This window comes from Hyperoodon ampullatus (assembly GCF_949752795.1).
Source record: "Hyperoodon ampullatus genome assembly, chromosome: 19".
Lineage (NCBI taxonomy): Eukaryota > Metazoa > Chordata > Mammalia > Artiodactyla > Ziphiidae > Hyperoodon > Hyperoodon ampullatus.
The window spans coordinates 45,210,909-45,222,574 of record NC_136932.1 but is presented as its reverse complement, the minus strand read 5'-3'; the positions used below and the strand labels follow the sequence as shown (position 1 = coordinate 45,222,574).

At 45.5% G+C, this 11,666-nt stretch overlaps 1 protein-coding gene across 3 annotated transcripts in view; it reads right to left on the bottom strand.

Moving 5' to 3' along the window:
- Window positions 1–1,639: 1,639 nt before the first annotated feature.
- Window positions 1,640–11,666, bottom strand: part of SSH2 (slingshot protein phosphatase 2) — a gene marked incomplete at both ends in the record, with an annotated part of 245,032 nt that continues 235,005 nt past the window's right edge. For all 3 annotated transcript variants that reach the window (XM_079725457.1, XM_079725459.1, XM_079725458.1), the window contains 2 exons: window positions 1,640–3,727; window positions 5,841–6,675. In XM_079725457.1, the coding sequence (XP_079581583.1) occupies window positions 1,640–3,727; window positions 5,841–6,675 (2,923 nt within the window). The remainder of the gene's footprint in view (window positions 3,728–5,840; window positions 6,676–11,666) is intronic.

Sequence of the window (11,666 nt, the reverse complement as noted above, 5' to 3'; positions counted from 1 at the left end):
CCTTCAGCCTAATCCATTAAGAGCTTCCACCTTGGGCAGCAGTAACACTCACATATACTCCCTGGCTCTGGTTCAGCTAGTGGCGAACAACATTCTGGGATTTCAGTCTCAAAGAGGAATCAGCCTTCAGTCAAACTGTGATCTAATAGGAGCCTTTAGGGGTTTCTCTGAGGAGGAAGTTACTAACGCATAATTTGGCAGGAGCTGGTGATTAGAAGTCTCCATTTAAAAAAAACCCACCATCAATATATACTCTGCAGATTCCTACCAACACCCATCAGTCTTATTTCTGTGGTGTCCGTATGTTTTCCAGTTGCAGCTTTACTATTTCTTAAAATGGATAAGTCAAAAAGACCCTACAACATACAACATTAACAACAAAACAATGTAAGAAAGTGACGACATTATGTACATAAGTACTGTGTATAAACTAGAGAAATGACAAATCTTCCAGGAAAAGGAAAAAAAAAAAACTTACGTCAAGTGTTAACAGTGATAATATTAAAAAGAAAACTTTGCATTCAATGGAGGTTATACATATGTAATGTAACAATTCAAATACCTACAAAATTTTAAAAAAATAGGCAGCACTGGGAGAAACAGCATGAGGGAGGAAAATAAATTGGAAAAATATGGCCATTAAACTTAGAAGGCCCACAGAATTATTCAAGTAATGAAAGGGTTAAAACCCTACATATGTATTCATTTTACAAGAACACACTGACTTTTAATTGCTGTTTTTCAAACTTGTCCCTATTGTGTTTTAGTTGGGAGAATGCTGCAGGGCACATTTCCAGGGGATGGGGGGGTGGGGTAGGATGACCACCTGTGTGGAGCCCATCCACCTGGAAGATACTGGGCAGTGGTGGCCTCTCCACCCCCAATTTCACCTCCTTCTCTTCTGCTTTCCTCTAGAGAGGACCTCTCAGATTGCCTTTGGAGTTCATTTTAAATTTAATAAAATTATTTGCTTGGGGTAAAAACGTATTTGCTTGATAAGTTTACAAAGCCAGCCATTATCATGCCTTTTTGTAATGATACTCTGGAGACCAGGAGAAATGATCTGGAATACCCTCTTTGAGAGCAAAGCAGAACCTTCCCATTTCAGGAACTCCAAGGGGCTGGGGCTGGGGACCAAGTCTGAGAGCATGCTGACGTTGGGCTGCCCCCTTCAGTGAATCCAATGCATCAGGTCTGAAGACCTAACCATCATCACACAGGCCTGGGGCAGCATTTCCAATTCCCAGCTTCAACCCCACCTTCCCCATCTGCTTCCTTCCTCAATCAAGCAAGCATGCCTTCCCTCAGGGGGCAAAATGAGGAGCAGGTGGCAGTAGATTGAAAAACAGCAATTTGCCTTTGATAAAGGTGTTCTTTGAAAATGAGTATTTTTTGAGGTTTGCATTTTCCAAAAATAAAAAATGATAAAATGGTCTTGCCGTCCAAATCAAACTCTCTCTCTCTCTCTCTCTCTCACACACACACACACAGAGGAAAAAAACCAAACCCTGCATGCGCCAGGAACAGTAAAATGACCAAAATATTATAAAATTAACCAATAAAGTGCATGTTCCTTACATATTACACCTGCCCCTTTTACAAACATTTCTTTCAGAAAGTCACATGTAGAGGCTCAGAATCACATGGTATTATAGAAGGGGTTGGTTGTCCGTTTTTTATCATTTGCTTTTTTCAGTCTCCTTAGGGGGTGAGTTCTGCCGTGCTGCTGACGGGGCACTACAGCCAGCCCTGGAGCTGGGCCTGCACCCTGCAGTCCCTGGGTCTGTACCAAAGGAAGGCCTCCTTCAGAACTAGTCAATTCAGGTCCTGCCCTGGGGAGCAAACACTGCTGACTAGAACCAAATTCTTTGGCATACTGTACAAGGGGCCTCTCCACCGGCTTGCTCTGTGCGATACACTCTGTTGTTTTGAGTTGCTCTATGAAATACTTGGTGGGCTCTAGGTTCTGGGGAGCATCTGGGTTTTCTGGGGGCTCCTGGGCCTCCATTCCCGAGCCCATTCTGAGGAAGGGCTGAAGCAGTTTGAGATGAGGGGACTCAGAGCAGACAGGCCCCCTCTCCGGTAAACAGTCTTTACAGAGGTCCAGGTAACCTAACTTGGCGAGGGAAGCTGAACGCCTCATCTGCGATGGTTTGGGGAGCCCTACCTGGGAAATCGCTCGGGACTCGATTTCTTTAGCGCATTCCTTCACCCCACTGGGGCTGTGACTGAGACCCTTCATACCGTCACTACTAGAGCCGTGTGGGAGCTGACAGGCTACAGGCGATGGGTCCAGTTCTTCTTGTTGCTCCCCAACACTGTCGCCGAGTTTGCTAATTAAACACAGGTCTTCGCAACTTAACTGGGAGCCCCGATATGGCACTTCACTGCCCCTGGAGAGGGGGCCTTCCTGACTTTCTTCCCAGCTACGCTTCTCTGCAGAGGGCTCATCGTCTGTGCTGCTGCTTTGCTCTGTGAAGCCTTCCAGGTGAACCACCGTCTGGGGATGCAGGTAAGCTAAGCTGGCACCAAGTAGGTGGGTTGAGTGACTGACAGAAGGCGCTGCTGTCTCCAGGGCAGTTGCTGGGCTGTTGCCCCAGTCTTCAGGGCTGCTCAGGGTGGGGGCTGGGTGGGCGGGCCTGCCGTGCTCATGCTCGGGAGAGGAAGAATGAGGCAGAGGTAGCGCTCTGGGGTGCAGAGAAGCCTGGTCGGGGCTCAGTGTCCGGTTCAGATTTTCATCCAGTGCACAGAGGACAGTGATGGACTCCTCCACTTCCACTTTCCTCAGTCCCTGCTCCCCGCTCTTTTCGCTGGTGGCTGTTTCCCCATCTGGCCCGTGAGCAGGTGTCATGACCGTGTGGGTGTATTCCATGGCTTCTCTCTTCTTGGGGAGAGGCAGAAGGACTGCTGGTGTCTCAGGTCCCTGGCACGAGACCGACGTCCTCTGGTCCTTCAGGACTCCTTCCTGCTGCGTTCTGGGACCTGACCCTGGGCACTTCTGAGGAGCTGGCAACGGGTGAGACTCCAGCAGCTCGGGTGCTGGAACGGTGGCATGCTGCTCAGAATGGGGTAGGGAGCCAGCCTCGGACCCACTGCATTTCCCTTTGCCCTTGCTCATCTCTGGTTCCTTGGGGACAAATGAATGTTCTAGGGTGGCTTCATCACTCCTCCCTTTTGGTGCTAGATCTGCCACAGAAGAAGAATCATTCTTGGAATTCTTACGAGTGGACAACGAGGTACAAGCAGGGGCAGCACCATGGTGCTCTTGCTCCTGCCGCAAGCGCTCCTCAAACTCCAAGGTGGCTCGCCTCACGGACCCGGGGTACCACTTGGCACCCGGGGGCATCCCTGGGCCCCAGAGCTCTTGTTCCCCCTCAGCTGGTTCCTCTTCTTCCAACTCTGTGGTGGATGAGTGTGCCACTGGGCACCCTTCTGGCTCCCACTTCCCTGAGTCTTTGGCCAGTTCAGGCTGGGCTGTGCAGGAGCCTCCACTCTGCTCCAGATTTCCAGGTTTGTTCTCTGCGGCTTGGGCCCTCTCAAGGGGCAGCTCATGGACGATGTGCTTCTTTGGTGTATGGCATGGAATGGATAGGACGTCGCCTTTCACTTGAATCTGTCCAACTCCTTGACTGATGGATTCAATCTCAGTGACGATTTCTTTGACTGAAATTGCATTTTCTGAGTGAGACTGCATGAAGATGTCTGGGCTGACCAGTTCTGAGATTGCCTAAGAAGAGAAAACAGCGAGATGGTTATGGCAAACTGTAATCCAATTGAAAATGCCAGATTTTTTGCTTACTAATCCTCTGATCCAGGAGAACCTTCTGGCTCTCTGAGGACACAAATCATGGAGTGCCTGGGACTGTCCTCTGCCTGGGGTTGTATTCTGTTTTGTCGTACAAGAAAAAAACGGATTCATCAAAGGCAGAGATACAAAATTAGTCACAGGTTGTGTCACTGTCTAGTAAACTTCTGTTCTGTTGACTCAAATAGGATTCTAATCCAGTATCTTGCTCCAAAAGTAAAAAGCAAGTAGCCTTGGAGACTCCTATAATCCTTATTTTCCTAAGACCATGAGCCTTCAGGATTTAGGCCATACTGGGGTAAATAAAACCTCTCCTCTCTAGCCTATCCCCTTCCAGTTTGATCCTAACTTGGTTCAAGGGAAGAGTTCCACTGAAGGGCTCAGTGGCCACCTTAAATATGCCCAGTGTTAGAAGAAGCTGGATGTCTGATGTGGAGACTCACTGCTCTCTTCTGTCCTTTGTCTTGCCAGCTTTCGTCCACATCCTCCCACTGCTTCTCCCAGCAGCCGCATCCCAGCACATGGGGGCACTCTATATCTGACTGCACAGTTCCTATGTTTCACATGGCTTCTTCCTTGGCTTATGCAGCCACGTGCCTGAGCAAACTTAGAAACTGCGAATCTGACATTTTAATGTTCCACCAGTTACATATTCCCAGATGGATTTAGAACAAGGCCAAAGAAAACTGGCCAATGCAAAATCAAGTCCTACTGTAAAAAAATAAGAATTTCAAAATTTAGAAATGGCCCTTGGACATCTCTTAAAGCAACATCATTATGACCATCAATCTACTTTGTTAACATTTTTATAAACCTTCAAGGTACAGTATTTCCCTAGGAATTGTTCTTGTCTTTCTCCTTCAAAAAGAGTCAGAGCTAGTACAAACTAACAAGATCAGTTATGCCTTTGGGAGAAATCTGCTGGGACATCAGGCAGAGGCGAACTTGCCAAGGCTGGGAGAGAAGCCACAGCAGACCCAGTGTGTGCATGGGCTGTGGAGAGAGTGCTCATATGACCAGAACTTTAGTCCAAAGGAGAGCTCAGGCATTCTGATCTTCCCGGTAGAAACGAAATAGAGGCATAGCTTTTGGGGAGAGGAGAAGACAGAAGCAGAGGCAACAACTGCCCTGGGGTAGTTAAGAAGAGAGAGAACAGATGAGGAGTGAACGAGGTGGTAAATATAAGTAGACAGCAATTAGGAGATGTCAAGAATCTAGTCAGCTCCACTGAAATCGTGAAATGACTTCATTTATGTTAGAGTAAATCTGTCCCCACTTGCTTCCCAATTACTGTATTATACTGACATAAGATACCATTGTTTTTAAGATGCAACCCAATTTCAAAAGTCAAAATGAGAATAAGTGTGAGTCTTAGAGTTGATGATGTATAGTAATTCTTTCCCTGGTCTGAGACGGCTCATAAGAACTCATGCCACTGAGATGAATCTTGGGATTCTGTCTGCTCCCAAATCATTTCCCCACACCATCCCTCAATTCTTGAATACCACAGCGTCTGCAATGAGGAACAAGTCAGAGACATTATTAATAGCAAGAACTCAGCATGGGAATCAGTTGCTACTCCAACAACTATTAACACACGTCTAGTCTTTGAATTTTCTGAGGCAGAAAGAATTTCCCAAATAAATCCATCCTCTCAGAGAGACACACGTCTCACTCAGGCAACAGATCAGTCCCTGGCACCTCACTGTTGGTGAGATTTGATCTGAACTGCGGAGGTCCCGAGGGGACCCTCTCCTTGGTCAGGCAGGACATTTGTTTTGGCTAATCCCTTCTTCCCTCATCCCCTCTCAGAAGTGCTTCCAATGACACCAAAAGCCTGGAAAGATAAATTCCTTGAAAGGCAACTGATTTAGAAAAATATTTAAACCCTAAATTTTCACGCCAGACTGTCTCCCTCACATCGCCTTCCTAAATCTTTAGCAACATCAAAAATAGAGTGAACATAGCAGAGTCCCAAATATTTTGTCATTAAAGAGAACTTCATTAGGCATAGAACTATAAAGACAGTTTTTACCTTTGACTGTTCCTCATCTATTGAAGACTCTTCAGATGCATGGGGAGTATTACTCAGAGAGCTGCTTCTCTGGTCATCAGCTGTCGCTTCGGAAGGGGCTACTTCGACCACTGACAGCCGACAGCCCTCGCTCCTTCCTCCTCCCAGTTCCTCCATCCTTGAGTGAGAAAAAGATCGGGACCGGGTTTCTTGGGAAAGCTCTACAAACTTCTCTAGCGCGCTAAAAAAGTCAATGCGATCTGTACTGAAATCTGAGACTTCAGCCTGGCAACTGGGTTGGGGGCTCGGTGAGTCAGGATCAGGGGACATGGGGAGATCTTTCAGGCGGGATGTCAATTCTTCCATGGGCAGTAAGTGGACGTTCATGTCTGCTTTCAGTGCGTCTGTCTCCAAATCTTCCACTGTTAAGTCTGGGAACTTGTTGGCCATTTCTGGGTCCTGTCCAGGTTGGATTAAGGCTTTGGATGCATGGCAGTTGTCAAGAGGGAATTTTGATTCATTGAGACAACACCCTGATGAGCATCCATTGATGTCATTTAGGTTTAATTCATCTTCAATCTGTCCGGCATGAAATTCCCTAGAAGTAAACTCCAAGCAGATCATTCTTTCTTTGGTACACAGGCCTTTCTGATTTTCATCCTGTGGGACGACATGTTCCACGAAGACGGGAGGTATGGGTGGGTGACTCTCCATGGTCTTCACCTCAGCAATCTGGTCTGCTGAGGTGGTGATCTCCTTCTTGTTGAGTTCTAGTCCTGCTTTGCAGATGGGTTCGTGGTGGTCCGAGAGGTCACTATCTGAATGAGATCGCCAGAGCTTGTTATGCCGCTGTTTGCTGTGGAGGACATGCATAGGAAATGCCTTACTCTGGTTTGTGAAAACAATCAATACCCTCCCAGGAAACCGCTCCCAGATAAACTTAAATCTTAACCTGCGAGATGCTCTGTTAATGCCCAATGGAAGTAGGTAATCAACAGTTGAAAAGAGGCTCAATTTCACTAACAGCAAACAACAAAAACAAAGCAAAATAACAACAAAAACAAATGAATATGAGATCTGATTTTTTACTATCAGACTTATAAGAGCTAAGATAGTTGTTAACAGCCAGTGTTGATGATGGTTTGGTCAAACTAGCCCTCTCATAATACACAGTAGATAGGAGTGTGAACTGTAGAATTTTAAAGAATGAAGTCTGGCAATAGCTCTCAAAATCTAACCCTTTAAACAGCAACTCTCCCTTTAAAATTTTTACTTGGAGAAATACTACTACATAAGTGCACAAAGCTATACATATAAGGATGTTTACTGTAATACTGCAACACCAAAAAAAATTTATTTAAATTATAGTCCATACACTTATATGAGGCTATTAAAAACAGTCAAGGGGACTTCCCTGGTGATCCAGCGGGTAAGACTCCGCGCTCCCAATGCAGGCGGCCCGGGTTCGATCCCTTGTCAGGGAATTAGATCCCACATGCCACAACTAAGAGTGTCCTCATGCCGCAACTAAAAGATCCTGTGTGCCACAACTAAGACCCAGTGCAGACAAAATAAATAAATAAATAAATTTTTTAAAATTAAAAAAAAAAAAAACAGCCAAATATTTTAGTGGAATGATGTTCGAGGTACACTATTAAGTGAAAAGCATGTTGAACACACTTGGAATAGTCAGTTCCCATATTAGAATAAGTATAGTAAAATATCTAGAGGAACATCACCAAACTGGTAACAGTGTTCCTAGGCTTTTACTTTTGGGGAGGGCTTTACATTCTACACTCTGTAGTATGTCTACAATTTTTGAATTAAAAAAATGAGCCTGATTAATATTAATAACTGGGGGAAAAAAAACCAAAACAGCATCCAAGTAATACAAAGAGAAATAATCAATATAGGATTAATCACTGATGTGGAAGTGTGAGGAGGGTGGTAATCTTTCTTGAGTTAGAAAGCAAAGATGAGGGAGTTCCCTGGCGTTCCAGTGGTTAGGGCTTAGTGCTTTCACTGCCATGGCCCCGGGTTCAATCCCTGGTTTGGGAACTAAGATCCTGCAAGACATGTGGTGCAGCCAAAAAAAAAGAGAAAGCAAAGATGAGGCTAGTAAATCTGGAGAAAAAGGTTGGTAACAGAACGGAAGAGGATAAGCGTGAAGTACAGGCCTTTTCATAAGCATCTGTGGATAAAAACCATCAAGCTAAAGTGACCCCTGGAAGAGGTGGGCCAAAAAGACTATATGCACACATCCATCCTTTGGTTGATTTTATGGAGAGAAGGTCTGCTGAGATCTCATTTCAAACCACACTCTAACAAGGAAGCACAGTTCTCAAAGCTCCAATGAAAAAGAGAAAGGTGGCCCTGTGGCTGGGCAGGATCACCTGCCCAGGGAACAGGTTGCTAAATGTGGCATTTGGGGATATGGTTTCCATGACTTACAAGCTGATGAAGAGCTACCTCGCCACAGGGTGGAATGGAAACAGCCCAGAACAACTAACCCTGGGCTCAGGGCCATACCTGCCTTGGCTGCCTGTGAATCTCTGCCGAGTCACACGCCTGCACTAATGTGAACCCCTGTTTGTGCTCAACTCTGCACCTGCTCTCAGCTCCCCCGCCTGCCTGCTGCTTGGGTGGGGCTCTCTCGGACTCAGGCCTGCCCAGCAGAAGGGTGCTTTTCTGGGTAGGGCGCAGGTCAATTTGTTTATGAAGACAAGCTATAATCAAGTAGCTGGGTGTAAGGTGGGGTTTTCCCCCTTTCCAAGCTGCACGAACTCCAGCCACCCCTAGGAGGAGACAACGTATCACACACCCCAAACGAGTGAGCGGCTGTGGGGAGGGGCAAGCTGACTGGTTGGATAGGTGGGTCCGAACTGTACTTTGTGACCAACGGGTGCCAATGTGCTCCCCTTAAAGCTTCTTTTTTGTCTGACACCCTGTTTCCTGACCTAAATAGGACTGTGTTCTCCAACTTCCATCCCTCACCTATCATGAGGATGTTCAAACCTGCACCAAGTCCTCTCAGCCACCACCCACCAAGGCAGGACAAGTCCTGTGATGCAAATCACTGGGAAGATATCTCAGGGAGTAGCTGTTCTCACCCTAATAGTAAAGAACAGCTTATCTCATCAGACAACAGGCAAACGGGAAATTTTCATGATCCCGAGAACCCTCCAAAGTATGTTTTTAAAAAACTGCCTGGAAATCACTAATAAACTGAGAGGGAACGAGAGACTGATGTTATGCTATTAGGCACCAACAGTGCAAGTCTCAGAGAAAGTAGCTGACATCATAGCTGCTTTACCCAGCAGGGATTTCCTTCTCTTCTTGGGGAAGATATTCATCAGAAAATATTGGGTCAGGGCTCTGGAATTAAACTGACACCTCTTGTAAAGGAGAAAGAAAAATCCCAATCCAAAAATAAGTCTGATTCTGCTGCCTTTTTCATTTTTGCAGTAAAACCTGCAGGGAGAGTGGCAGGCGGCTCTCTGACATAGTCATTATACTCATCCCCACAGCCTGTGAAGCACTGCTATTCCATGTGGCCCTTCCCGATTCCCCCTTCTCCTCCCAGTGCAGGGGTTAGTAACCAGTCACCTGAATTTTGTGCTTATCATTCCCTCCCTTTTCCTTATTGTGTCATCGCATGTTTTGTTCTAACAATATATAGCTTAGTTTGCATGTTTTGAATTTTACATCAATGAAATCATGCTGTATGTATTCTTCTACAACTTTTTATGCCTAACATGTTTTAAGACTCATCGATGTGTGTAGCTGTGATTTCATAGAGTGTAGTGAATATGCCACAATTTATTATTCATCCACCCTGTTGATAAGCAGTTTTAGCTATTACGAACAACACTGCCATGGACATTCTTGTGCCTGGTGCACACTTTGGTTTCACAAAGGTGTTAAATATAGGAGGGGAAAAAAGGTGGGTCACAAGGCATATGTGCATCGTTAGTTTTACTTGGTATCACCAAACTGTCTCCCAGTGAAGCCTTTTCTCAGCCAGTTTATTCTAATGCTCCGTCACTGGTAGGAATAGGTGTAAGACACTAGATCATATTTGTTATTTTAAACTGTTAATGTTTATACTCAGCTGACTCCCCCGACCTATTCCAGGTAGGCAGCAAGTGCCAAAAAGAACTTCAGAGTTGGTTTGTGGCCTGGATGATGCAACCAAGTCTCAGGTTCTTGTCCTCCTTGAGTGGCCTCTGACCTGAATTTGGATTCACTTAAACACACTGACACACATGAGATGACTGGGCCATTCTGGGTAAGAATGTGGCTTTTTACTTAGTAAATGAGCAAGAAGGAAAGCTAAATGACAGGATGCATATGATGTCCCATTCTCTTGCCTCCACTTTCTTTCTTATTGTTATATGTTTGGTAAAGTACCAACTCTGAGAAAATTATATAGAGGAAAATACTGCTAAAAATGGAGTATCAGTTGTAGTAAAATCAGACTATTTATGGTTACTTCTTAGGGCATTAGGCAGCCTATAGAGAAGAGGAGAAGGAAGAGAAGAAGCATCAACAATTGAGCATTTTCTGTGCTGTGCGTGGTCCTAAATACTTTAAGATTATTTCACTGAAAAGCTGTTAAGAAAATCCTTTAAACCTTACTTGTGATTGACTGTCACCTGACCAGGAATCCATGTCCTCTCATTCTCGGGTTCCCTCCTGCTGGCTGACCACTGTGTACCAGCTAACTAGACTTCAATGTCTTCACCAGCAAAGCCAGGGTGAAAGACAGCTCTGTCTCCTCTGGCCCTGGTGACAGGGACATTCAAACAATCAAAACTAACATCTATGAGGACATGTGTCACGAACTCTCCCTGGCCACCACCCAGTTTTTCTTCCTTGCCCCTTATACACTGGAACCTAATATCTCAGACACATGGTCCAGCTCGCAGATGCATGAAATCTGAACTTGTCTAATGGAACATAAATCTGCCAGATATCTAAATGATCCAACTCCAGAATAACAAACAGCGTTGCTGGTAATTTAATGGAGGGTTTCAACACACACACACACTGACACACACTGACACACACACACCCCTCCTCCTGCCCTCACTCCCATCCCCCAGCTATAAAAACAGAAAAAATAAAATTAGATATGAACAGTATCAGTGCCTTTATGATACCCTCACTTTTAGGTCTAAAGGAGACTATTAAATATTAGCCTCCCTGAGGCTTAAAGACATACTAAAAGATGCAAAAAGTCCCTTGTATTTCAGAGGGACTGTCACTGTTTGGTCCACCCTCTCACATTCTGATTAAGAGACTGTAACCAATTCATAAATCACTACAGGGGCCTAGAGTCACTTTGTTAAGCTTTTCTTCTACCAAGAGGTCAAAGTACCAAGCTAATACCCTCAAACAGAGGGCTGCCACCTCAAGTTAAGCACCCAGTGCCACTCTGGACAACCAATGGTGCTTGACAATGCTAGGATCAGAGCTCTATCTCTTTGGGAAAACCACCATGTGCCTTCTGGGAGAAGATATGAAATACAAGATATCTAAGCACCTGGAGAGGAAATGGAATTTCTTTGCAAATACAACTGAGTGGGATTTTCCCAAGGACTTTCCTTTCTTGGTGACCTAAGCTGCAAGGCTTGACAGAGCTTCAGACCGTCACAGGAATCTGGGGCTTCTCCTTCTTTGCTCTTCTAAGCAGACAGACCCTGGAGCAGTACTCTAGGGCTGGGCAAGAGTCTGCGAGGCCCAATCTACTTGGCAGTCAGCCTGGCAGGTAGCCTACAAGTGCTGTTTCTTGACAACACATCATAGATTGCAGAACCGAACAGCTATATACCCAAGAGGCACTCC